The sequence below is a fragment of the Pseudorca crassidens genome, chromosome 5 (genome assembly GCF_039906515.1).
Source record: "Pseudorca crassidens isolate mPseCra1 chromosome 5, mPseCra1.hap1, whole genome shotgun sequence".
NCBI lineage: Eukaryota > Metazoa > Chordata > Mammalia > Artiodactyla > Delphinidae > Pseudorca > Pseudorca crassidens.
The window spans coordinates 80,450,088-80,477,402 of record NC_090300.1 but is presented as its reverse complement, the minus strand read 5'-3'; the positions used below and the strand labels follow the sequence as shown (position 1 = coordinate 80,477,402).

Sequence of the window (27,315 nt, the reverse complement as noted above, 5' to 3'; positions counted from 1 at the left end):
CCGACAGCCATGAACCCCCGGAGCCACAGGCACACAGCAAACACAGCAAACCACCGAGGTGCAAATGCCCCAGGCAATGACAGCTTCCTCTCCCCACCTTAATCCTCTCTCTTCAGAGCATTCAAATCCTGACAAATTCCCTAATCTCTCCTAATCCTGGAACGAGCTGTTCCTTGGCTGTGGGCTGTGCCTGCTGACTTGCTGTGACCCACCGGAGCAGGCAGTGCGGCAGGGTCACACACCAGAGAACGGACACGCCTTACCGTGACCTCTTCCCCGGGCAGCTCTCCCATGAGTTGGGATGCGTGGACGGCCACCTTTACCACTGTACTGCAGAGATGCCTGTCCAAGGTCTGTCCGAGAAGGAAGACAGTGAAGGAGAGCCAGAGATGTAGCAGAGCCCAGTGCCAGACTGAAAAGTTAAGGGGCGTTCGTCTGACTGCTCAGATGTTGCAACTTGCCTTGCACGGAGCAGCCAACTTCACCCGGTCAGAGGGATGTGTGGTTCCAATCCTCCCGGCTGGGGTGACTTTTGAAACCCCTGGCTGCCAGCTGCAGAGGCTCTGAGTGGAGTCCCGGGGAAACCCGGGATGGAAGCTCACAGGTTTTTACTTGTTCAGAGCTGCAGGTTCCAATCTGAGTGTGGAGCAAAGGGAAGACACTGTCAAGCTGAGAGCTGAGTCCGTGGAGGGGCTGGGCACACCCCCAACTCCACATCTGGCCTGGAACACTACCCATCCCTAGGCACATGTGGCCTGGGATTACCACCCAGGGCTCGTGGGACCCTTGCCTCCTGAGACTCAGCTCCCTCCTCCTTGAGCTGAAGAAGCCCTGTTTATGATCCCTGGAGTGGGAGCAAGCTCAGAGAGCAGATGGATGGGGGACTCCTGTGCTCCTGTCTTAAGGAATCTGGGCTGAGATTTGAACCATGCTCCACAGACTGTGTTCACGGTGTTGAGAACAGGACCTAGCAGCGTGGGTCCTGACCCCTGGAGAGCTTCAGGAGTGGTCCCTGGCGCATACTTCTAAAACATGGTAGCAAGGTGATGCCCAGTCCAGTCCTTCTCCTCCAGGGGACAGAAGGTATTTCCATAGTTCCAAAGGAATCTCTCATCCTATGCAACTCACACCTTGGGACAGACTGCAGATGTCCAAATCAGAAATGATGTGGATTTAAGCTTTTCTACTGGCTCATGTCTGATTCTTGAGTAACTGGCCTTCTCCTAACACCTAGCTGACCCCTTAGCCACTAGCTCAGCAGTTCTCAAACATTTTGGTCTCAGGGTCCCTTCATACTCCTAAAATTATTGAAGATCCCAAAGAGCTTTTGTGTGTGAATTGCTGCTATCAATATTTTACTGTATTAAATTAAATTTTTACTGTATTAAAACTAAGAAATAGTAGTTCATTTAAAACATCAATAATAAGCCCATGAGGTTAACATAAGTAACACTTTTAAAAGAAAAATACATTTTCTGAAACAAAAACAAAGTTTAGTAAGAAGAGTTGTTTGTTTTTGCAAATTTATTTAATGTCTGGCTTAACAGAAGACAGCTAGATTTTCATATGTGCTTCTGCATCCAGTTGGTTGTGGCATCACGGTGTTCGTACCTGCTGGAAAACTCCGTCTGAGAGAAAAGGAGAGTGAAAAAAGCAATGACATCTTATTATAAAAAGCAAATGACATCTTATTATAAAAATTATTTAGACCTCCTGGGCCCATGAAAGAGTCCCAGGGTCCCCAGGGCCCACTTTGAGAACCATTGCTCTACCCTATCTCCTGCTCTCCCCATCACCATCTGTTCTTCTGTCCTCTGCAAAGCACACAAGTGGAAGGGGAATAGTGGTTTTATAGGAGTAGTGGTGTGAGGCTTTGAGGGGCAGGTGGGAGAGAGGGTGAATCAATACCTAATTTGATTCCATCTGTTTTTCCAAGGGGAATGGTTGAACATATGTGGACCGGAGAGATGTGAAGATACTGATGAAGAGTACACCTTTAAGGCAACTGAGTTCTTGGTCAAGACTGGATATGCACCACAGACTCTGGAAGACCTTGCACATGGTAGATATTTGAATATTTTATGGATAATAAAGGAAGAAATGAATCCAAAAAAACAATGCTACTCACCCTGAGTAACAGAGGTGACTCCAGATCTAGGTCTCCTAGACAGAGGTCTCTGGGGAGCCACCAGAGACTAGAAAGTCATTTTGAACTGGACAGAACTAAGGACAGTAATTTGGACAAAATCATGGAAGGTGTGTCTATCACATACATCATAGTTGGCCGCCATGCAGTCATGTGGTTATTTGATTAACATCTGTCTCCCCCACTGGAACATAAGCCACTCCACTAGGTCACAGGTCCTGGGTGGTTCGCTCACTACTGTATCCCTAATGCCTAGAGTACGGATGAGCACACAGTAAGTTCTCGACAAATACTTGTGGAATATATGAATAAATTGAAAGTTGGGCTAAAAAAGCATAAAAAATCACTTCCAAACTATGGTATCACTTAATTTTGTTGTGGAGCAAACATGTGAACATTAGAGAGAGGATGTAGGGAAAGGAGTGGACGAACAGGTCACAACAACAAACAGTCTACCTCTCTGGGGCCTGTAGGCATTTGGTTCCAGACACATGGGTACCAGTTCTGGCTCTAAAGCTGGCACGTAACTTGTGAATCCTTTCCCCTCTTTGCTTCTCAGGCTGCCTGGGTGTGAAGTGAGCGCAATCATACCCGGCCCTGGGTACACTCTCTGGGTTTCCTGCTGGCATCCTTGAGAGACTTGGGCCCAGGTTTCCGGGTTCCTAAGGGATATCAGGTAAAGCCAGCCCACTCCTTCCTACTCCCCCCACCAGCTGAGTTCTTCCCTGAGCCCACAGGGCAGCCCTTCATTCCCCATGGCGTCCTGGGCCTTTCCTCTTGAAAGACACATTAAAGGAAGGTTGGGAGGACTTCCCTGGTGGTGCAGTGGTTACGAATTTGCCTGCCATTGCAGGGGACATGGGGTCGAGCAGCCTGCGTGTCACAGCTACTGAACCCCGTGCGCCTAGAGCCCGTGCTCTGCAACAAGAGAAGCCACTGCCATGAGAAGCCCGTGCGCCGCAACGAAGAGTAGCCCCTGCTCACCGCAACTAGAGAAAGCCCGTGCGCAGCAACAAAGACCCAACGCAGCCATAAATAAATACATACATACATACATACATACATACATACATACATACATACATACATTTTCTAAAGAAAGGAAGGCTGGGCTTCTACAGGCAGGTGACCTACCCGCTTCAGCCCGGCCACGTCATCAGAGGAGCAGACCACGGGCAGGAGGAGGGTGTCCACTCAGCAGCTCTACCCTGAGTGCCCACATCTTTGGCAGAAAGTTATTTTTAAATTTTCTTAAAAGGGGATCAAACCCAAAAAAACACAGCCAAATGAACACACAGTGTGAACGAGTGAGGCCTGCTCTCCTGGAGCTGCTCTCTTACTGTAGGGATTCTTGCTTAATTTGAGATTTAATGAGACCAGATGAGAGAAGCTTTCTGCAGTAAAAGTCACATGCAAAAAGAAATCAGAGCCAGAAACCCTGATTATAATTAAATTAGCAGCATGCACATTCCTATCACAGTCTTAGCCACATCCTAAAGTTCACTCAGCTCATTAGCAGTATCATCCCTGCAGAAGTAAGTCTGGGGTCACAGGCGTGTTTATTCAACCATCCCCTTCTCAAATACCCTGCCTCCCCCTCCATCCTGCTAAGCCACGCCGATGTGCCCGTGAGATGAGCACAGTGAGGACTCAGGCAGGAGCAGCCCCACCTCGGTCCGTGGGAGCCCAGGAAATCCACTGAGGGAGCAGGAACGGTGCTTGTGGCTTCCATCGACAGGAGGCCCCTCAGCAGGGAACAGACTGCTGTGCAGTCAGATGTGCATCCTCCACTGTGAAACTGTGGCCTGAAAAAGTGACCACCTCTGAAAGTCTTAGTTTACTCATCTGTAAAATGGAGCTGCTATTAATACTCTCCTACCTGCAGGGTTGCTATGAGGGTCAGCAATGTGTATAAAAAACAGCCCGGCCCAGTCTCTGCCAACGCAGGGGACATGGGGTCAAGCGGCCTGCGTGTCTGGCACAGAATAAGAGCTCAATCCATGGTGGCTGCTATGGTTAATGTTGTTGCTGTCACTGCTGTTGTAAGATTTCTGTCAGAAGCTCAGAGCACAGAAGCAGCCTTGGCCAACAAGGGGGCCAGCTCAGGGAAATGGGCAGGCAGCACCTGACGGTTAAGTAGCTCAGGAGAGACGGAGGCTCCAGTGCCCACTGTGACTGCACCCTAGCCACTGTGTGACCTTGAGAAAGCCACTTCCCATCTCCGGTTCTCTCTCTGACCTGAAGGGCCTCTCTGGACCTTTCTGCCCTAGTTCACCTGTGTCTCTAGGACTGTTGCCAGCTCTCCATAGGATACCTGGGCAGGTAGGAAAGGTTCCAGCAGGGGGAGCCAAGCCCACAGCAGAGACAAGATGCTTTGGGACACCAGGAGAGGAGAAAGAAGAGACTTCTGTTCCAGGCCCTCCACGGAGGGCTTCACAGGCTGACAGGCGCATCTGGTCCTCGGCGCACACTTGTGAGACACAGGCACAAGCCATGAAGACTGAAGCCTGGGCCAGCGCTCGGAATGGGCATGAATGCAGTCATTCCGGCTTCGCAGCCTCTGGCCTCTCCCAGGTTGAGCTGCTGATTCTGTGAGGTCTGTCCAGAGAGGGGCTGGGGCTGAAAGAGCTGAGGGGAAACCCCAGGAAAAAGAGGAGAAAAAGGAACCAATAACAGTTCCTGTTTAGTGAGCACTTATTAAGTGTCAGGAGTGGACTAAGTACTTAAGGCGATTCCCTTAGCAGAGCGGCAAATATTAACAGCAAAATTAATAGGGCAGGGTGCTGGGGAGAGCCATTTGCTCATAAAGTAAGTGGAATATATTCCTTTTCTTTCTACCACTTCATTCTTCCTCTCCTCCCTCCCATTTAGCCAACATTTAGTCATTTATTTTGAAACTGGAGTCTTGGGCAGGGGGAGCACATGGAAGGGGTGGCAGGTGGGCAGGGGTGGTGGGTGCGCTATTAGGGATGTAGTGTCTGAGGGGTGAGAGTGGAGGAGAGGGAGAAAAGGGAAGGGTCCCCACTCTGTGCCCTGAGTCTGCCCGGCCATTCCTCTCCTGGTCTTTAGTGAAGCCTAGGAAAGCTCTGGAAAAGAAGGCCCAGGAAGGGAGTCCATGATTCTGCTCATCACACCCTCCCTGGAGGGACCCTGAGCAGCTTCTCCAGCTCCAGACAGGCATGTCCCATCCCCTCTTTCTGAGCCACTGGAAGCACATGCTGCCCCTCAGCTTTCTGCCAGGAGCTGGCCCTGTGGTGATGATCTGAGGGGACCGGCCCAGAGGATCCTGTGCTGGGAGGGCCCTTGGATTCTAAGGACACGGCTGCAAGTGAACTGTGAGTGGAGCTCGCCCAGGCCCGGCTACTGAACATGGACCCAGCTTCTCTCCCCACAGTTTAGGGGAGTTGCCAGCACCCCATGGCCTGTGTCTCCTGGGAAAACACTAGCCCTGTGGCTGGACCAATGCCTGGCTGATGCGAGGAGAGAGAATGAGAAAGACCCTTCTGTGGGAGGCCTGCCTTTCCCCGTGACAGGCTCAGGCACTGGCTGAGTCGACAGGAGGGTCTGCAGAGATGTGGATGCTGGTAAGTCCTAGGGCTGAGTTTGAAGACTCTCCAGCCACAGGCGTCCACAGCTCCTGCTGGACCTCCTGGGGTCCAAGCTGCCTCCAGCACATCCCTGCTTCCCCGAGCTTCCCTTACTGAGAGGTGTGGGGATCCTTCTTTGGCAAACCCTTACACAGCATGAGAATATGAGGAAAGCCAGCCTGCTTCACCAACTCCCACAGGCTCCGGGATTTGAAATGCGAATTTGTAATTGTTTTCTACTTACTCCCACAGATGAAACCTGCCTCTTCCAGCTGAAGCCAAAGGCCTGGCCAACAATGTTTCTCGTTTCTCTCCCACTCTTGGTTAGCATTGAGACAAGGGGGCAGGTGCACGGAGAAGAGGAATGAGGAGGGAGCCAAGACCGGGTGTCGCCAACGTGCCAGAGGAGGGAGGGTGCTAAATCCTGGTGAGTTTTTCCCCTGGAATGTTTAGGTTGGCTGCCCCAACCAGAGAGAAATGATCAATTCCTACTCTAGGGTCAAGCCCAGAACTGAATCGAGAACACTGCTGGGGTAACCGCCACTCCTGGGACACTAGGAACAAGAAATTGACAGTCTACGAGTAAGCTTGGTGGTGATGCCAGCCAGTGGACTTGGGCAAGCCATCCCATCACAGGCTGTGGAGTCAGACGTGCTGCACTTGAACCTGCTTCTGCCACTTAGTAGCCAGATGACCATGGGTGATTTACTTAATCTCGCTAAACCTCAATTTTCCCATCCGTAAATCTGTTCTGTAGGGCTCTGTGGAGATTAGAGGGAAGGTCAAGTATCTAACACAAAGTAGATACTCAGAATACCCAACACACTGGAACTGCAATGCAATTTCTAGCCATGCCTGGCACATAGCAAGCACTTAGCAAATGATGACTCTCTGGTAACAGTCAACTAGGAGGACCAATCAGAGATATCACATTTCACTTATATGCTCTCGTTCATTGAAATATTGCCTCAGGGACTTCCCTGGTGGTCCAGTGGTAAAGAATCTGCCTTCTAATGCAGGGGACATGGGTTCAGCCCCTGGTCAGGGAACTAAGATCCCACATGCCGCAGGACAACTAAGCCCGAACGCCACAACTACTGAGCTCACGTGCCTCAATGAGCGAGCCCATGTGTCACAAACTATAGAGCCCACGTGCTCTGGAGCCCTCGCGCCACAACTAGAGAGAGAAAACCTGCACACCACAACTAGAGAGAAGCCCATGCCTCAATGAAAGATCCTGCACGCCTCAGTGAAGACCCCGCGTACAACTAAGACCCGATGCAGACAAAAAAAAAACAAAGAAATTTTAAAAAAAAAGAAATACTGCCTCAAACATAGCCTCATCTATCACAGAGAGTAGATTACTAATTCACACTCTTACAGTGACTTCTTTTACTCAGTTACTTGTCATTGGCTAGACAATATGCATTGCTCTCATCCCAAATTCTAGCTTCCTGGTTAGAACAGTGGAATACGGCTGGATCGCAGAATGTGAGGGTTGGTAGGGGACCTAAATCATCTAGCCCAACCCCCTCACTTTACAGATGAGGAAGTGGGCCCAGAGTGGACTTATGTATCCTCAAAGACCAGAGGAGGGCAGGGATCTCTGAAGTTTCCAAGGCACGAGAATTCATGAGAATGAATCATGATCATCTAAGCAAGTGAGCCCTGGAGTAGAAAGCTGAGCTGGGCAGGGGAAGATGGTGGTACATGTCTCAGTGCAAGGAAACTCACCTGGGAAAGGGATGGGTCAAGGGAGGTTTTGAGAGATATAGTCATTAAATTGATTGAAACTAGGTTGCAGAGGGCCTAGAGGGTAGCATGTTCTTAGATAATGCTACCAAAAGCTTTTGCTTTATAATAAACTTCGAGCTACTGACAATTTATGCAATGCTTTCCCAATCAAGATCTCATTTCAACTTGACAACATATTGAGATACGTTACAACCCCATTTTATTGATAGGAAATCTGAGGCTCAAAGACCAAGTGACTTGCCTAAAGTCAATGGCTAATAAAGCAGAACTAGAATCCAGTCCTTCTTACTCCAAATCCTGGCTCAATTTGGTAACATGCTTGGGAAGGATTCAGCAAGATATGTTGAATCTTATCATAATAAACACCATGCCCAAAAGGAAATTTCCAGTATAACAACTGTGTTGATATTCCCTCAGATTTTATTGGAATGATATTTGATGGGTACAGATTTGACTAATGTAGTCAATCCCTTGCCCAGAGAAAGCCCCTTTTATTTGTCCCAAAGAAATGGGTGACTTCATTTCAATCCCTCATGCCTGAGGGAGAGACCATGCTTACTGGCTAATCTCTGGCAAGTCTATGTAGGACTCACGCCACCATCAGTAGATATGCCTCACCCCACGCACAGAGATGCTCTCTCTTCCCGTTCACAGGCCAGACATCTCTCTGTTCTCCCCCAAAGTGTGCTGCTCTTCTCCAGACTCCCCTCGGTTCTCCTCCCTCTGGCTGGGCACAACCCCAGACCCTGGCCTTGGGTGCTGCATTAGAATGGCCAGGAGGATGCTCTGGCAGTGTGACAAGCCCTGTGTTTCCACAGGCAGTTCACCCCTTGCCCTTACCTGCCCTCCCATGACACGAGGACCTGTCCCCAGTACAGCCTCCAGCTCTGGATGAGAAACAATGGCTTAGTGTTTCCTGGAATTTACCTGGGGTGGTGGAGGGATGCCAACCCAACCCAACCCAACCAGGTTTATCAGCCCAAGGGAGGAAAGTCAGGCTCAGACACAGCCCTGCTCCTCCTTCAGGCTTCTTCAGTCTTCACTCTGAGGGGCTGCATCATCTTTCCTCCTCTGCTGGTAGCACCCACCTAGCACTGTGCAGTCCCACTAGGGTGAGGGGCACAGGGGAGCCTGTCTCTCGAGGTTCCTTTAGGATTCTTGGGTACCAACCTCAGGCCCTTTGTGGAGGAGACTTGCTCACCCTGGGAACCTGAAATGTCAGGGCTGGAAGGGACCTTAGAAATGATGCCATCGGGGGGACCTTCAAGATGGCGGAGGAGTAAGACATGGAGATCACATTCCTTCCCACAAATACATCAAAAATACATCTGCATGGGCTTCCCTGGTGGCACAGTGATTGAGAGTCCGCCTGCCGATGCAGGGGACACGGGTTCGTGCCCCGGTCCGGAAAGATCCCACATGCTGCGCAGCAGCGGGGCCCGTGAGCCATGGCCACTGATCCTGCGCGTCCGGAGCCTGTGCTCCGCAACGGGAGAGGCCACAATAGTGAGAGACCCTCGTACCACAAAACAAAACAAAACAAAACAAACAAACAAAAAATACATCTACGTGTGGAACAACCCCTACAGAACACCTACTGAACGCTGGCAGAAGACCTTGGACTTCCCAAAAGGCAAGAAAATCCCCACATACCTGGGTGGGGATTTTTCTGGCAAAAAATTGTACCTGGCAAAAGAAAAAAGAAAAAACAGAGACAAAAAGTAGGGGCAGGACCTGCACTTCGGGGACGGAGCTGTGAAGGAGGAAAAGTTTCTATACACTAGGAAGCCCCTTCACTGGCGGAGACGGGGGGCGGGCCGGAGGGAAGCCTCGGAGCCACAGAGGAGAGCACAGCCACAGGGATGCGGAGGGTAGAGCGGAGAGATTCCTGCACAGAGGATCAGTACTGACCAGGCTGAGAGGCTTGTCTGCTCACCCGCTGGGGCGGGCGGGGGCTGGGAGCTGAGGCTCGGGCTTCAGAGGTCAGACCCCAGGGAGAGGACTTGGGTTGGCTATGTGAACACAGCCTGAGGGGGCTAGTGTGCCACAGCTAGCCGGGAGGGAGTCCAGGAAAAAGTCTGGACCTGCCTAAGAGGCAAGAGACCATTGTTTCGGGGTGTGCGAGGAGAGGGGTTTCCTTCCCTGTGTGCCCACAGAAGGCAGAGCACCGCCTAAGTGAGCTCTAGAGACGGGCACAAGCCACGACTATCAGCTCAGACCCCAGAGACAGGCATAAAACACTAACGATGTTGCTGCAGCCACCAAGAAGCCTGTGCGCAAGCACAGATCGCTATCCACACACACACCCCAACACCCCACTGGGAACCTGTGCAGCCCTGCACTGTCAGGGTCCTGTGATCCAGGGACAACTTCCCCGGGAGAACACACAGGGCACCTCAGGCTGTTGCAACATCACACCGGCCTCTGCCGCTGCGGGCTCACCCCTCATTCCAGTTATGACTACCATTCCCCTCCCACCCCCAAGCCTGAGTGAACAAGAGAGCCCTAATCAGCCGTGGCTTTAACCCCCTCCTGTTTGGGCCAGGAACAGGTGCCTGAGGGCAACCTAAATGCAAAGGTGGGGCCAAAACCAAAGCTGAATCCTAGGAGCTGTGGGAACAAAGAAGAGAAAGGGAAATCTCTCCGTGCAGCCTCAGGAGCAGTGGATTAAATCCCCACGATCATCTTGAGGTACCCTACATCTGTGGAATGCCTGAATAGGCAATGAACGAATCACCCCAAAATTGAGGCGGTGGACTTTGGGAGCACCTGTAGATTTGGGGTTTGCTGTCTATGACTGATTTGTTTCTGATTTTTATGTTTATCTTAGTTTAGTTTTTAGTGCTTGTTATCATTGGTGGATTTGTTGATTGGTTTGGTTGCTGTCTTTTTTATTATTATTTTAATAATTTAAAAAATTTTGTTTTTAATATATTTTTTTTCTTTCTTTTTTTCTCCCTTTTCTTCTGAGCCGTGGGACAGACAGGGTCTTGGTGCTCCAGCTTGTTGTCAGGCCTGAGGCTCTGAGGTGGGAGAGCTGAGTTCAGCACACGGGACCACCAGAGCCCTCCCGGCCCCACATAATAACAATTGGCAAGAGCTCTCCCAGAGATCTTTGTCTCAACGCTAAAAACAAGCTCCACCCAACGGCCAGCAAGCTCCAGTGCTAGACACCCCATGACAAAAAACAAGACAGGAACACAACCCCAACCATTAGCAGAGAGCCTGCCTAAAATCATAAGTCCACAGACACCCCCAAACACACTACCAGACGTGGACCTGCCCACCAGAAAGACAAGATCCAGCCTCATCCACCAGAACACAGGTCCCCTCCATCAGGAAGCCTACACAACCCACTGAACCAACTTTAGCCACTGGGAACAGACACCAAAAACAACGGGAACTACGAACCTGCAGCCTGCAAAACGGAGACCCCAAACACAGTAAGATAAGCAAAATGAGAAGACAGAAAAACACACAGCAGATGAAGGAGCAAGATAAAAACCCACCAGACCTAACAAATGAAGAGGAAATAGGCAGTCTACCTGAAAAAGAATTCAGAGTAATGACAGTAAAGATGATCCAAAATCTTGGAAATAGAATGGAGAAAATACAAGAACATTTCACAAGGACCTAGAAGAACTAAAGAGTGAACAAACAATGATGAACAACACAATAAATGAAATTAAAAATTCTCTAGAAGGAATCAATAGTAGAATAACTGAGGCACAAGAACAGATAAATGACCTGAAGATAAAATAGTGGAAATAACTGCTGCAGAGCAGATTAAAGAAAAAAGAATGAAAAAAATTGAGGACAGTCTCAGAGACCTCTGGGACAACATTAAATGCACCAACATTCAAATTATAGGGGTCCCAGAAGAGAAAAAGAAAAGGTCTGAGAAAATATTTGAAGAGATTATAGTTGAAAACACCCCTAACATGGGAAAGGAAATAGTCAATCAAGTCCAGGAAGCAAAGAGATCCCATACAGGATAAATCCAGGGAGAAACATGCCAAGATGCATATTAATCAAACCATCAAAAATTAAATACAAAGAAAAAATATTAAAAGCAGCAAGGGAAAAGCAACCAATAACATACAAGGGAATCCCCATAAGGTTAACAGCTGATTTTTCAGCAGAAACTCTGCAAGCCAGAAGTGAGTGGCAGGACATATTTAAAGTGATGATAAGGAAAAACCTACAACCAAGATTACTCTACCCGGCAAGGATCTCATTCAGATTTGACAGAGAAATTAAAACCTTTACAGACAAGCAGAAGTTAACAGAACTGAGCACCACCAAACCAGCTTTACAACAAATGGCTAAAGGAACTTCTCTAGGCAGGGAACACAAGAGAAGGAAAAGACCTACAATAACAAACCCAAAACAATTAAGCAAATGGTAATGGGAACATACTATCGATAATTATCTTAAATGTAAATGCATTAAATGCTCCAACCAAAAGACACAGACTGGCTGAATGGATACAAAAACAAGAACTGTATATATGCTGTCTACAAGAGACCCACTTCAGACCTAGGGACACATACAGACTGAAATTGAGGGGATGGGAAAAGATATTCCAGGCAAATGGAAATCAAAAGAAAGCTGGAGTAGCAATTCTCATATCAGACAAAATAGACTTTAAAATAAAGACTATTACAAGAGACAAAGAAGGACACTACATAATGATCAAGGGATCGATCCAAGAAGAAAATATAACCAACATAAATATTTATGCACCCAACATAGGAGCACTTCAATACATAAGGCAAATGCTAATAGCCATAAAACGGGAAATCGACAGTAACATAACAATAGTAGGAGACTTTAACACCCCACTTTCACCAATGGACAGACCATCCAAAATGAAAATAGGGAAACACAAGCTTGAAATGATACATTAGACAAGATGGGCTTAATTGATATTTATAGGACATTCCATCCAAAAACAACAGAATACACTTTCTTCTCAAGTGCTCATGGAACATTCTCCAGGATAGATCATATCTTGGGTCACAAATCAAGCCTCAGTAAATTTAAGAAAATTGAAGTTGTATCAAGTATCTTTTCCCACAACAACGCTATGAGACTAGATACCAATTACAGGAAAAAAACTGTAAAAAATACAAACACATGGCGGCTAAATGATAGGCTACTAAATAACCAAGAGATCACTGAAGAAATCAAACAGGAAGTCAAAAAATACATAGAAACAAATGACAATGAAAACATGACAACCCAAAACCTATGGGATGCAGCAAAAGCAGTTCTAAGAGGGAAGCATATAGCAATACAATCCTACCTCAAGAAACAAGAAAAATCTCAAATAAACAACCTAACCCTACACCTAAAGCAATTAGAGAAAGAAGAACAAAAAACTCCCAAAAGTTAGCAGAAGGAAAGAAATCATAAAGATGAGATCAGAAATAAATGAAAAAGAAATGAAGGAAACAATAGCAAAGATCCATAAAACTAAAAGCTGCTTCTTTGAGAAGATAAAATTCATAAACCATTAGCCAGGCTCACCAAGAAAAAAAGGGAGAAGATTCAAATCAACAGAATTAGAAATGAAAAAGGAGAAGTAACAACTGACACTGCAGAAATACAAAGGATCATGAGAGATTACTATAAGCAACTATATGCCAATAAAATGGACTACCTGGAAGAAATGGACAAATTCTTAGAAAAGCACAACCTTCCGAGACTGAACCGGGAAGAAACAGAAAATATAAACAGACCAATCACAAGCACTGAAATTGAAACTGTGATTAAAAATCTTCCAACAAACAAAAGCCCAGGACCAGATGGCTTCACAGGCGAATTCTATCAAACATTTAGAGAAGAACTAACATCTATCCTTCTCAAACTCTTGCAAAATAGAGCAGAGGGAGGAACACTCCCAAACTCATTCTATAAGGCCACCATCACCATGATACCAAAACCAGACAAAGATGTCACAAAAAAAGAAAACTACAGGCCAATATCACTGATGAATATAACTGCAAAAATCCTCAACAAAATATTAGCAAACAGAATCCAACAGCACATTAAAAGGATCACACACCTTGATTAAGTGGGGTTTATCCCAGGAATGCAAGGATTCTTCAATATACGCGGATCAATCAATGTGATACACCACATTAAAAACTGAAGGATAAAAAGCATACGATGATCTCAATCGATGCAGAAAAAGCTTTTGAGAAAATTCAACACCCATTCATGAAAAAAACTCTCCAGAAAGTAGGCATAGAGGGAACCTACCTCAACAAAATAAAGGCCATATGTGATAAACCCACAGCCAACATCGTCCTCAATGGTGAAAAACTGAAACCATTTCCTCTAAGATCAGGAACAAGACAAGGTTGCCCACCCTCACCACTATTATTCAATATAGTTTTGGAAGTTTTAGCCACAGCAATCAGAGAAGAAAAAGAAATAAAAGGAATCCAAATCGGAAAAGAAGAAGTAAAACTGTCACTGTTTGCAGATGACATGATACTATACATAGAGAATCCTAAAGATGCTACCAGAAAACTACTAGAGCTAATCAATGAATCTGGTAAAGTAGCAGGATACAAAATTAATGCACAGAAATCTCTTGCATTCCTATACACTAATGACAAAAAAGTCTGAAAAAGAAATTAAGAAAACACTCCCATTTACCACTGCAAGAATAAAATACCTAGGAATAAACCTAGCTAAGGAGACAAAAGACCTGTATGCAGAAAACTATAAGACACTGATGAAAGAAATTAAAGATGATACAAACAGATGGAGAGATATACCATGTTCTTGGATTGGAAGAATCAACATTGTGAAAATGACTATACTACCCAAAGCAATCTACAGATTCAATGCAATCCCTATCAAACTACCAATGACATTTTTCACAGAACTAGAACAAAAAATTTCACAAACTGTATGGAAACACAAAAAACCCCAAATAGACAAAGTTATCTTGAGAAAGAAAAATGGAGCTGGAGGAATCAGGCTCCCGGACTTCAGACTATACTACAAAGCTACAGTAATCAATACAGTATGGTACTAGCACAAAAACAGAAATATAGCTCCATGGAACAGGATAGAAAGCCCAGAGATAAACCCACGCACTTATGGTCACCTCATCTTTGATAAAGGAGGCAAGAATATACAATGGAGAAAAGACAGTCTCTTTGGTGTACAACAGAAACTAACACAGTATTGTGAAGCAATTATACTCCAATAAAGATCTATTAAAAAAAAAGAATGAAATTAGAACACTTCCTAACACCATCCACAAAAATAAACTCAGAATGGATTAAAGACTTAAATGTAAGGCCAGATAGTATAAAACTCTTAGAGGACAACATAGTCAGAACACTCTATGACATAAATCACAGCAAGATCCTTTTTGACCCACCTCCTAGAGAAATGGAAATAAAACCAAAAATAAACAAATGGGACCTAATGAAACTTAAAAGCTTTTGCCCAGGAAAGGAAACCATAAACAAGACAAAAAGACAACCCTCAGAATGAGAGAAAATATTTGCAAATGAAGCAACTGACAAAGGATTAATCTCCAAAATATACAAGCAGCTCATGCAGCTGAATATCAAAAAACAAACAACCCAATCCAAAAATGGGCAGAAGACCTAAATAGACATTTCTCCAAAGAAGATATACAGACTGCTAACAAACACATGAAAGGATGCTCAACATCACGAATCATTAGAGAAATGTAAATCAAAACTACAATGAGGTATCACCTCACACAGGTCAGAATGGCCATTATCAAAAAATCTACAAACAATAAATGCTGGAGAGGGTGTGGAGAAAAGGGAACCTTCTTGCACTGTTGGTGGGAATGTAAATTGATACAGCCACTATGGAGAACAGTATGGAGGTTCCTTAAAAAACTACAAATAGAACTACCATATGACCCAGCAATCCCACTACTGGGCATATACCCTGAGAATACCATAACTCAAAGAGACATGTACCACAATGTTCACTGCAGCACTATTTACAATAGCCAGGACATGGAAGCAAACTAAGTGTCTACTGACAGATGAATGGATAAAGATGGGGCACATATATACAATGGAATATTATTCCACCATTAAAAAGAAACGAAACTGAGTCATTTGTAGGGAGGTGGATGGACTAGAGTCTGTCATACAGAGTGAAGTAAATCAGAAAAAGAAAAACAAATACCGTATGCTAACACATATATATGGAATCAAAAAAAAAAAAGTTCTCATGAACCTAGGGGCAGGACAGGAATAAAGACCCAGATGTAGGGAATGGACTTGAGGACACAGGGAGGGGGAAGGGCAAGCTGGGACGAAGTAAGAGAGTAGCATTGACATATATATACCACCAAATGTAAAATAGATAGCTAGTGGGAAGCAGCCGCATAGCACAGGGAGATCAGCTCGGTGCTTTGTGACCACCTAGAGGAGTGGGATAGGGAGGGTGGGAGGGAGGGAGATGCAAGAGGGAGGAGACATGGGGATATATGTGTACATATAGCTGATTCACTTTGTTATACAGCAGAAACGAACACAACATTATAAAGCAATTATACTCCAATAAAGGTGTTAAAAAAAAAAAAAGGCAAAGGCCACAGAAAAAAAAAAAAAAAAGAAATGATGCCATCACACCCCCAACCCCGGAGTGGAGCAACTCATTCCTGGAACGTCAACTATACTCAAAGATCTGGGGGAAGCATTTCTATATGAGAACCAATGTGTTCACATTGTTGTACCAAATGACAACTATAAGTTGATTTTACAAATTACCCTAAGACTTCAAAGAAATGTGATGCTTTCTGCAAGCTGTTTCAGGCTACACCCCAAGCCCCTACCCTCAGAATACTAGTTCTTCCTCCAATTCCCTGGGGATGGCAGAGTCAGAGAAGCACTGCTCCCACCCAAACCCTGTATCACAGAAAGGAAACCTCAGGTCCAGCCCAGTGAAGTGACCGTGAACCACAATATCTACTATTACTAATAAAAATAATCCATTTACTGAATGCTTATTACGAGCCAGGTACTCTACTGAGAGTTTTACTTAACTTTCCTTTTCAAAGCAACTCTGTAAGAGGTATGATTTTCACTTTAAAGATGAAAAGAAGACTCAGAAGTTGAGCAATATATCCAAAATCGCAAAGCTAACAATGACAGCTACTTCTTAGCAGCTGGATTTGAACCCATGCCTCTGAGTCCAAGGTTCAGAGCCTTGACGACAATGTCACACCGTTAGTGATGCAAGAGGGAGGAGCTGGGAGTGGGTCGGAGTCCAGGGTGCTGGTGTCTTGTCCTAGATTATTAGGCATAGCCCCAGAATACAAGGGTGCCTTAGCTTACCCTCGGCCTATCAGTAAGAAAACTGAGGCTCAGAGAGAAGAGCGCAACTTAAGGCCAGAGCCACCAAACTTTAGAGACAGCATCTGCTAACAGTGGGCTCTGTGGGAGTATCCTAAGCTCTCTGGGGTTAGAAGACCTCTAACATCCCTCCTGAATGTACCAGTTATAACCTGACTTGCACATCCTGTCAGCCTTTGTGAGCCTGAGCACTTGCGGGGGCCTCACTCACTTTGGTCTGCAGACAGCAGCTCTGACAAGTTACCCTTAAGCCAGGGGGCTGGACTGGGGTGGGGGGTGGGGGGTGGGGGTGGGGTGCGTGCTAAGGGAACTCGTTTGACAATTGCAAGTCACTCCTGGTTCTGGACTGATCAACCAGCCTGCTAGTCATTAGCTAAGCCCTGTATGCCAGGAAGCAGAATGTATGCACAGTAGCCAAAAGCCACAGCCACAAGCACGCACACCCCTCTCAGCAAGGAAATTCCAGAAGTTCATTCATTCCTGTGGTTCGCATCTATAAGAATCTTCTTCCAGATCCCAACTTCTTAGGTCCCTGATGTCGTCTAAAAAGCCTACTCCACATCTGGACAAAAGCATGCTGAAAAGATGCGACTGTTGTGACTGCTTAGAATATTTACATTATCTGTGGTATCCATGTTGATCGCCTGAGCCAATCAAGCCAGGTTTATCAACACTGTGCTCCCAGCAGGGCCGGAAGAACCCTGGCTGAAGGGTCAGAACACACAGTCTGTCCACACACCCATCACTGTGTGTTTATCCAGCTCTGTCCCGGACCCCATGGGGCTCTGTGTGTTGGGAGGAAAAGGGAGCAGAACATCAGGGGGTGAAGAGACAGGAGTTCGAGAAAGTTGAGACTCAGGGAGCAGCTTTGGAAGGGCCAGCACTCCTCACTTTGGCCTTGAGGAGGCCTCTGGACAGCAGGAACCATCAGCCTGCTGGGGGAGAGCCCCCCCACCCCGAGAGTAGTTAAAGGCAGCTCACAGCCTGCTTGCTTCTCCCCAGCCCAGCCCAGCCCCTCAGCTCCCACCCGCCCTGTTGCAGCTCCTCCTGAGCGTGTTGCAGGTTCTTGAGTCTCGCCTCCAGCTGTGGCTCTTTAAAGCTGAGCCACTCGAGGTTCACACAGGCCCCACCTGATGTTCTAAGCCTGTCCCGGCTCCCCCCGGAGCTGCTGACTGGGGAGCCCCTCACACCTCGTCTAGACAGGCTCCGGGACCCAGGACATTGGCTGGGGGCGGGCAGGCCACCGCCTCTCACCTTCCCTTTCGTGCTCCTTGAATAGGCGGGAGAAGCCACTCAAGCACCAGGTGTGCAGGCCCTCGGCCATCCTGCTGTCCCCTCACGCTGGGCTGCGGCTCAAGGCCCTTCCGCACCACGCCTGCCTGCCTCCCTTCCTCCCTCCCAAAGGACGCCCTCTGCTTCTCTGTCTCGGCAGGCGATTAGGGATGTTGCTGAGAACATCCAGTTCTTAGCATCTGCAACAATGGACGATAACGGAGAGTGACGCATTTTCTCCTGTAAGGACTTTTCCCACCAATCATGTCTCCCTCCCTTCCTCCTCAGGCGTCACTGAAGACACTGACAAGGCTAACATGTGTCTCTTCTCCTCTCCCACACCAAACCTGCTCCGGACGGACGCTGTTGAGAAAGAAAATGGCGACCCCTGGGAACCCGGAGGAAAGGGCATGGAGAAAACTGATGGGCAATGGAGAGCACGGTGCATCAGCAGGAACACAGCCAAGTGTGACTGACCCTCTGGAGAAAGGACCGAGCTCACAGGTGTCAGCTCAACTGGCCCCAGTAGGGAGGAGAGGGCCCCTGTCCCTCCCATCTTCTCTCGGAAACAGGGGCCCAGCAGGAAGATCAAGGGCTACCCCATGTGTCAGCGGGGCTCACATCTGGCCAGGGGAGCACAGACCTTGAAGACAGGGGACTTGGAATCCTATTGGGGAGGCCAGATCAACAAAGGAGAACAATATAACCACACGGGCCAGGAAAGTGGGATTGGAAGTAAAACAGCCTGGTGGGCCCTGGCCTGTTCACTGGGACTTGGTAAACCCTTCCCGTTTTCCACTCCTGAACCCCACAGTTCTGCACCCTGCTCAGGACACGCAGCCAACACAAATCAGCAGTTCGTTTCTTAGCATTTGCCTAGAGGGGAGCATGGGCCCAGCATTTATTGGGTGTTAAGTGTTCTCTCTCCCCCGCAGTAATAAGATGGGTACAGGACTCTGAAAGGAAGTACGCTGTTTACCATCACTGCAAAGCTTTGAAGTGGCCATCCTAGCTGTTAGAACATTTTCTCCAGGGCAATTTGGGTAAGCTTCCATCCCCTGTACGTAGCAGCCAACCAGCTCGGCCTCTCCAGGTGTGGTCGATGAGGCCAAAATAGGACTACTAAATGTGCGTATCCATACCAAATAGACCTATTCAATTAATAATGCACTTCTAACTATTCTAATGAAATAATTTATCATTCACGCTGGAAGTAAGAATCAGTTTTACTCTCACTCTGGTTTTTTATGATTACTCAATTCAGGATTTTTCTGAGAGAAAGCAGTCCCCTGGGACTTCCTAGAGTCCAGTGTTTGATGGGGGGAAATTATTTATACTGAAGAACTCTGCTCCCCCTCACACCTGTTAGCTGGGGCTTGGTTCCATCTCCCCGATGGCTTTGTTCCTCTTGGTTTCTAGGCCAAAGTGAGCTTCTGGGAAGCTGCAATTTGGCACAAGTGCGTACTTGCTTGGGTGTCCTCTCTCTCAGCTGATCTTTGCAGGTTCCTGGCAAGTCTCTCTCTTAGCTGAGACAATGCTCCCCCCCCCCACCCTCTTCCCGCACCTCTTAACTAGAAAAATAAAATAATAACCAGGTTCCAGAAGGTAATTTCTTGCTTAAGCCCAGGAAAAGCCAAAGAGAGCTAGCTTATCCCCACATCTGCCACCTGCAATGCTCAACCAAACAACAGGACAAACCATCTACGAAAGATCTAGCTATCTCTTCACTTCTGCAATCCCTGAAGCATTTCTTTGCCTGTTAGTGTGCACAGTGAGCTGCATCTGTATGGCTTCCCCATGGACCAGAAGCCCCTCTGAGCTGACACTGTGAGGAGATGCTGCCTAAAGGACGTCCCTTGAGTCCACTCCCCGAGCCCCGCGAGGTCCAGCTGGGCATCTCTGGGCACTCGGGGTCGGACCCGTCCTCCTGTGGGCACAGGGGAGGGGCCTCCTCCACAATTGCACTTTTCTTGCAAGCTGAACCTAAGGCCAGGCTCCCAGGCTGCATCACAGATGGTCAGCTTGGTGCTCTGCTCTGAAAGGGGGTTCCCAGTAAGGCAGCCTTGACAGAGCCAACGGAACATGGGGTAGACACCAAGAAAGAAACAGAGCTCTCCCAGGCCGAGTTCTTGTTGGCTTCAAGTTATTTTCTACCACTTCAATGTATTTCTGCACTAGCCATATATAGGCTTTTCTATTAAAATTCCAGAACTTTTCTAGGGAGAACTGCTCCCAGGTGCACAAATAGGAGGACGGCTCAGCTGACAAATTATCTCTTCTCACTGTAGATACTCCTCTGCTCAATGAAAACTTTAACGGTCATGCACTCAATTTGTGGGATAGGTAAGGAAGGATGGAAGTGAAAGAGGAGCTCCTGGGTCAGAGTGAAATATGAATTCTAGCTACATGCTACAGCAGCTTAGGAATAACCACTGTGATTATCCTACCACTAATCAGGACGCAGAGCTGTATTCAAATGGGCCACGTCTCCATCAGGCCTGGGCCTGCCTCAGCATCAGGGAATCTTAACTCACCAGCTCTTATGCACTAGAGGAAACCGGCAGAGCAATTACCATCAACCTATATTGTCCTCCTCCTTCCTTTTCAATAACTAGGGTGACCACATGACATATTACCCAAACCAGGACTCTTCTGAGAGTGAAGAGAGGAACTACTAACACTTATGCCGGGACTGTCCAGGGGAAATAGGATGTGTGTGACCACCTACTCACTCCCACCATCTCCCTAAGTCTGGATGTGACACATGACTTCAAGGATGTGTTCCCTGGACACATTCACTCTGTTCCGGCCAAGCTTGTACTTCACATGCCCTCAGTCCAGGAAACTGTTATGTTATTTCACGCACTGGGTTACATTTGGACATGTTCTCATATCTGTCCTCACTCCTTTTCTAGACCATCAGTGTCTTAGTTTCTGACTTGTTTTTTTGAACTATAGTTGATTTACAATACTGTGTTAGTTTCAGGTATACAGCAAAGTGATTCAGTTATATATATATTTTTCAGATTATTTTCCATTATAGGTTATTATAAGATATTGAATATAGTTCCCTGTGCTATACAGTAATCCTTGCTGCTTATCTATTTTAGGTACAGTAGTTTGTATGTGTTAACCCCATACTCCTAATTTATCCCTCCTCCCCTTTGGTAACCATAAGTTTGTTTTCTATATCTGTGAGTCTGTTTTTGTCTTGTATACTGTCTTGTATATAGATTCATTTGTATTATTTTTTAGATTCCACATATAAGTGATATCGCATAATATTTGTCTTTCTCTGTCTGACTTACTTCATTTAGTATGATATTCTCTGGGTCCATCCATGTTGCTGCAAATGGCAATATTTCATTCTTTTTTATGGTTGACTAATGTTCCATTATATATGTACCACATTTTCTTTAACCAATCACCTGTTGATGGCCACTTGGGTTGTTTCCGTGTCTTGGCTATTGTAAATTGTGCTGCTATGAACACTGGGGTGCTTGTATCTTTTCGAATTAGAGTTTTTGTCTTTTCTGGATATATGCCCAGGAGTGGGATTGCTGGACCATACGGCAGCTCTGTGTTTAGGTTTTTAAGGAACCTCCATGCTGTTCTCCATAGTGGCTGCACCAATTTACATTCTCACCAACAGTGTAGGAGGGTTCCCTTTTCTGCACTGTTTGCTGACTTTTTGCATGAACTTTAAACTCACTCTAGTTCCTTTGTTCCATCCACTTTTGTCATTGTTCATAAATAAATAATATTTGCTGAAAGTCTGGTTGTAAGTACGATTGCAAATGATTGCAAACTTTTTTCCTAACATAAATACTGTCGTTTTTTATATATTTTTCCAGTATTTTTCTATATATGTACTTTTTAAAACAAAATTATACATAGACACTATCATTGCCTTCAACTTCATACTTTTGTTCATGCTAAACCACAATATTTTTCCTGGTTACGGAACATTCTTCCTAAGTCTCATTTTTAATAACTTTGTAACATTCCGTCAAGTGGATGAACCATCATTTACTCAATCACGTCCCTGTTATTTACCATTTAGGTTGTTTCCAATTTCACTAAAACAAACAACATCACAAGTCACAATTTCATGAACATAACTTCTCCTTCACTCTAGATTATATCTACTCAAGATATATTTCAAGAATTTCGATTACTAGGTCAAAGTGCTTGAAATTTTTATGGCTCTCAAATCCAGGTCCTCTTAATTTCTGTCAATGTACTACCTGGGGTGACTCCTGGCTCCTCAAATATTTTGCTCTCCTTCCTCAGCCCCAGTTTGATCTTGAGCTCCTTGATCTGGTGCCAGGGCCCAGGTATGAGCCAGGTCCAGGGATTCCCGCACAGTTTGAAGGGATGTGCACTTAGATATCTGACCAAGTTAGGCAAGGCTTGGGAAATGAGGCAAGTATTGAGCAAGACAGGGAAGGATCCCACCCCAAGGAGTCATGAAGTTCAAAACAACTATTGTTATCAAGCAAAACATGGGGCCTCTGCTCTCTCTCCTCTGTAATCCTGCCAGTGGGGGCAGCCCCAGATGCCTCTGAGCCTTTTCTGCCCAGCTGAGTCCTACCTTAACCTCAAGGTATCCTCTTCTCTAAGGCCTTCCCAGCAGGATTTATGACACAGGTTCTTGAGCACAGACTCAGACAAACTTTCCAATCTGTGATAAAATACAGAAAATGAGGACAATACGTGGAATTTTTCATACAGCTCACTGCACATAGTTTAAAAGGCCATCCTTTAATCTCAGTTTATGTCCTTCACACTTGCTCGGAATTAATGTATTCTTTCATTTATTTGTAAAATTGTCCGTGGCTTTGTGTAATTAGTAGTTCGTTTACTTATGGCATATGTTTTGACAGCTCACTACCTGCCAGGTGCTATTCTAGACCCTAGAGACAGAGCAGCAAACACAAGAGACAAAGGTGCCTGACAACTAGCTTTTCTGATTGTGATATAAGTGCCTGACATGTAGCTTTTGATTGTTGAAGCCTCCACTTCAAAGACAGCCATTTGGAATAAACACAATGCCAGCTACAGGACTAGATAAACAGCCAGGCCGCCCCACCCATGAGGTTCCCTTTTTTTTAGAGAGAGCTCTGGTGACCTAGATAACTGACCGTTAGACGGTTTTTCCCTTCCTGTGCTTTAATTCCTGCTTTTATGCTTTAAATTCACCAATAAAGAGTGAACACTTGAAACCCTGGGTCCTCCAACCCTCGACCCCAATAAAGGCAGAACCCCAGGTCTGCTCCATCTCGTGCTCTCTCTCCCTCTCTCCCCCCACTCCTCGCTGTGTGGTCCCGGGGAGGCCTTGCACCCTCAGGGACCTGTGAGCAATAAGCCTTGTCTTTTCTAAGTTCCCTGATGGTTGTTACTGAGCTGCAGCTTGCAGTCTTAGTAAGAACCACAAGGGTCGGTCCAGCCACAACATTGGCTCCAGGTGGAAAAGTGTCTGTGGGGGACCACCACAAGCAGCACGGCCCAGGGGAGTGCCCCCAGGCGTCTCTAGCTTGCAGGATCACTATCACCAGGCCGAGAAGACCCTGAAACAGCGCCCTTGCTCTGACTGTGGAGGCTCTGTCTCCGCAGCGCCCTGGAGGGTGGGGGGAAAGGGCTCAGGTTTGGCCATCGCTGTATCTCCATGGTGGTGTCCTGCACAGTCACTTCTTATTAAACACTTGCTGGGGATGGGGTTTCATAAAGACACTGACACTCCCTGGAGCATCAGTGGGGACACTTGTGTGCACAGCAGAGGGCCTGTGGGCGGTTTGAAAAAGGGTGTGAAATTAACCAACTCTGGGGCCACAGTGCCTGGCTTCCGATCCCAGCTCTGCCGTAGGACCTTCAGCAAATGTTTTCTCCTCTCAGCCTGTGTCCTCCCTTGTAAAATGGGCAGGATTGTAACAGTACTTGCTTGAAGAGGCTTGAAGATGGAAGCCCTCCGCACAGTCCTTGGCACACCAGAAGCCCTCAGTAAAAGTGACCTAGTTGTAGCAATAACAATAGCATCAATTGGGTGCTAAATAAACCAGCTAATAGGTGACTGTGTCAACATTAAACCAGGTGAAAGGTCACAGCCCAGAGAACCAAACTGAAATTGAAGGTACATTTGACAGGCCAGAAATGTTAAAGATATAACAGGGAAAATTAAATTTGTATATGAAGGAAGAAAAAAACAAACTGGCCAGACTTTCTCTTCCTTCTCCACATGTCAATGATAGAAACTGATAGAATTTCATTTATGTCAGTGATAGAAACAGGGCAAAATGCTCCTACCACATCCAGGTTTGTTCAATGATGGGCACATGCCAGAACTCAACCACAAATGGCCACGATTAGTTGAGGGGAACGGAACTAGGGAATAAACACACAAGTTCAGGGACTTTCCTCAAGTATGGACATTCCACAGACAGATAATTTCCAGTGCCACCCAGAACTCCGGAATTTAAGAAATCTGAGGGAGGGTGGGATGGGGTAGAAAACAGAATACTGGCCACAGCGAGCAGCAGGACAAAGGCCCAAGTGTGCAGAGGTTTCTCTTAGCTCTGTGATTGAAATGCAACGCTGTGCAAATTTAATGTCGGCGGCTCAGATAAAATAATGTCAGCAGACTAGATAATTAAAGCTTTTTGGCTCACTTCTTTGTTCTCTTGCTTTCCGGAGGGAGGTCGATAGAAAAAGGAGACGGGTCCAGTAAACCAAGAATTCCTCAGAGTTTTAAGTATATTTTTAGTTACTCCCGACATCTGGGATAGCAGAGACATTATTTCGGGATCAGAGATCAGATCCTGATCATGCCCTTTACATGGGGCTAAACATCACTCTCTAAAATCCTTTGATGAGAATGCACTTATTGCAAAGATACGCACAGGCTAACTGAGACCACATTTAGGGTGTCTGTCGCTTCTGACAGATGTTTCTGGCTGAGTGGAACAGATGCCATTAAACCAGCTGCCACCATTCCTATTTTTCACCATCTTCCCAAATTCCTTCCTGGACCTGCATCTGGACCAGACCTGTTCCACTCAGGACTGGAGCTGCCCAAGACCAGGGGAGTGACCACGGGTCCACAGCCAGGTCCTTACAGAGAAGCAATGGACCCAACCGCCTGGTCCCACTTGCTTTTTAAAGCATGGGCTACTCGACAAGGAAAGAGTAAATCACAAAACCACAGACACAGTTAAGAGTGCAGGGAGATCTTCGAACTCAACCTCCCATCCAGTAGAGGAATGCTGTTCTGCCCCAAACTGGGCAAGGGTGGGACTGATATGTTTGTGGACAATTGCCAGGACCTGGCTGAGCCATGAGGCTGCTGATTACAGGGATGGAACCAAACCCATCAGGGATGGAGGGAGGACTTAGCCAAGATCCTGGTGGGTCCCTCTGTAAGAATGCCGGGAACTGCAGGACTAGGGATGCATCTGAGACTAACCCCTCCAGCCCCCTTAGGGCAGGCTGGGGTTCCCTAGAGTTAGAACTCCCCCCCACCCCACTCATGCAGGAACTCTCTCTGGGCATGTCTGACAGGTGAAAATGCTCAGAGAGGGGACAGGAAGGGGTGGCAGGGGAAGGAGTTCCAGTCACTGTGTACAGCAGGGTCTGCTGAGCCATGATATGGCTTCGCCTAACTGGACCCAATTCTGTCCCCTGGAGCCACATGAACTCTACCTTTCTACAAGACATGGCTACAAATATCTGAAGACAATCATCATTTATCCTTTATCCTTCTGCAGATGAAACACACTCGACCCTTTCAACTGTTCCTACTTGCCATTGTTTCCAAACCGTTTCACATCCTCTGGGTTCATGCTAGTTTCACCAGGACCCCCTTGGTGTGACCCTGAGGACTGAAGAAAGCACACAGGAGCACAGTGGATAAACCACAGGTGTGAATCTCGGCGCCATCATCCCCCATGCCTCAATTTCCTCTGCAGTTTCCTCTGCAGCACCTGATAATCTTAGTCATGAGAAATGCGTAAGTCAGTTCATAGAGAACTCTTAGAACTGTGCCTGGTGAGGCAGCTGATACGCAGCTAATTAAGCCTCAGCTATTTCTTGGCACAATGCTTAGCGTAAGAAGTATGCAATGCATATGCAAATCCTGCAGCTGATACTCCATTACTCACCAGCTTTCTTACTCATCAAACAACAGTACCACCTCTCAGCTTTGATGAGGTAAGTTGTGAGAAGTCTCCTGGTCAGTGCGTGGTGCAGAACAAGCAGGCCATATACACTAGCTTCCTTCCCCTTTGTACGGATGCAGCAGCTAGGAGCCATTCTCTATGGGTCTCTCATGTGCTGTATATCCGACAAGCACAGGCACTGACTGCCTTTGCTCCAGATTATCTTTTCAAGAATATGTGTATCATAAACAACCTTGGAAGAAAGAGTGTCTTTCTTTGGAGCAAAGAACAGGCATGCTTATTGTCCATTATAAAAGGTCTGAGTTCCCTAGTCTCAGGATTTCTCTCCACTGTGTGGGCAGGTGTCACCCTATGGAAACTGGAGCTCAAAGAACCAGTGAGAGAAAATGCTGGTTCTCTGGTCACTGTCATTGTTATGAATCATAAAGTCCTGTCCCTAAGCCATGGAGCTCATCTTCTGCCAGCATTCACGAAACCTTGGCAGCAAACTCACTAGCTTGCCAATTGGTGAAATCTCAGACCCTCCATAGTGATTAAAGACAACCTATAGAGAAGAGACAGTGACAAAATAACCACCCCCTGACCCCTACAGTAAAGATATTAAATTATCATCAACCTTATCATAGTCTATCTACACTTAGCTGATTTTCTAAAAATTCTAAGTGAAGAATTTTTATTTATTTCCTTATTTATTCATTTCGATTTTCATCTTCTTGATTTTAATCGAAAGTTCCATTCATTTGAGGTGTCTTCTAAAGTTTTTTTGAGGGGAGACATCTCCTGAACTTGAAGGCCCCCCTTTCCAGTGCCTCTGTCAGAGGTGCACAGACCACAGTCTCTCCTCCCGTTCCACTCACTTCTCCCACCAGACCAGGTAGACCCTCCTTCTAAATCTAGGTTCTCATCTGTAGCATGAGACACAAGTTTGAATTGTATAAAGCTCTTGACAGGTTTCTACCTTCACTCAATTTGTGGCTAAGAGCACGGTGAGTTCTACAGTCATCCTAGGATGC

At 46.5% G+C, this 27,315-nt stretch overlaps 1 protein-coding gene across 13 annotated transcripts in view; it reads right to left on the bottom strand.

The window, feature by feature from the left end:
- Positions 1 to 27,315, bottom strand: part of MYLK (myosin light chain kinase) — a 265,973-nt gene that overhangs the window by 182,235 nt on the left and 56,423 nt on the right. For 4 of the 13 annotated variants that reach the window (XM_067738670.1, XM_067738672.1, XM_067738680.1 and 1 more), the window contains exon 1: positions 264 to 408. The exons of 2 other annotated variants lie outside the window; for them this stretch is intronic. In XM_067738670.1, the coding sequence (XP_067594771.1) occupies positions 264 to 293 (30 nt within the window). In that variant the 5' untranslated portion in view covers positions 294 to 408. Of the gene's footprint in view, positions 1 to 263; positions 410 to 461; positions 637 to 22,725; positions 22,816 to 27,315 lie in introns of those variants that run through there. 7 more of the 13 variants (XM_067738675.1, XM_067738676.1, XM_067738673.1 and 4 more) reach the window with 4 other exon arrangements.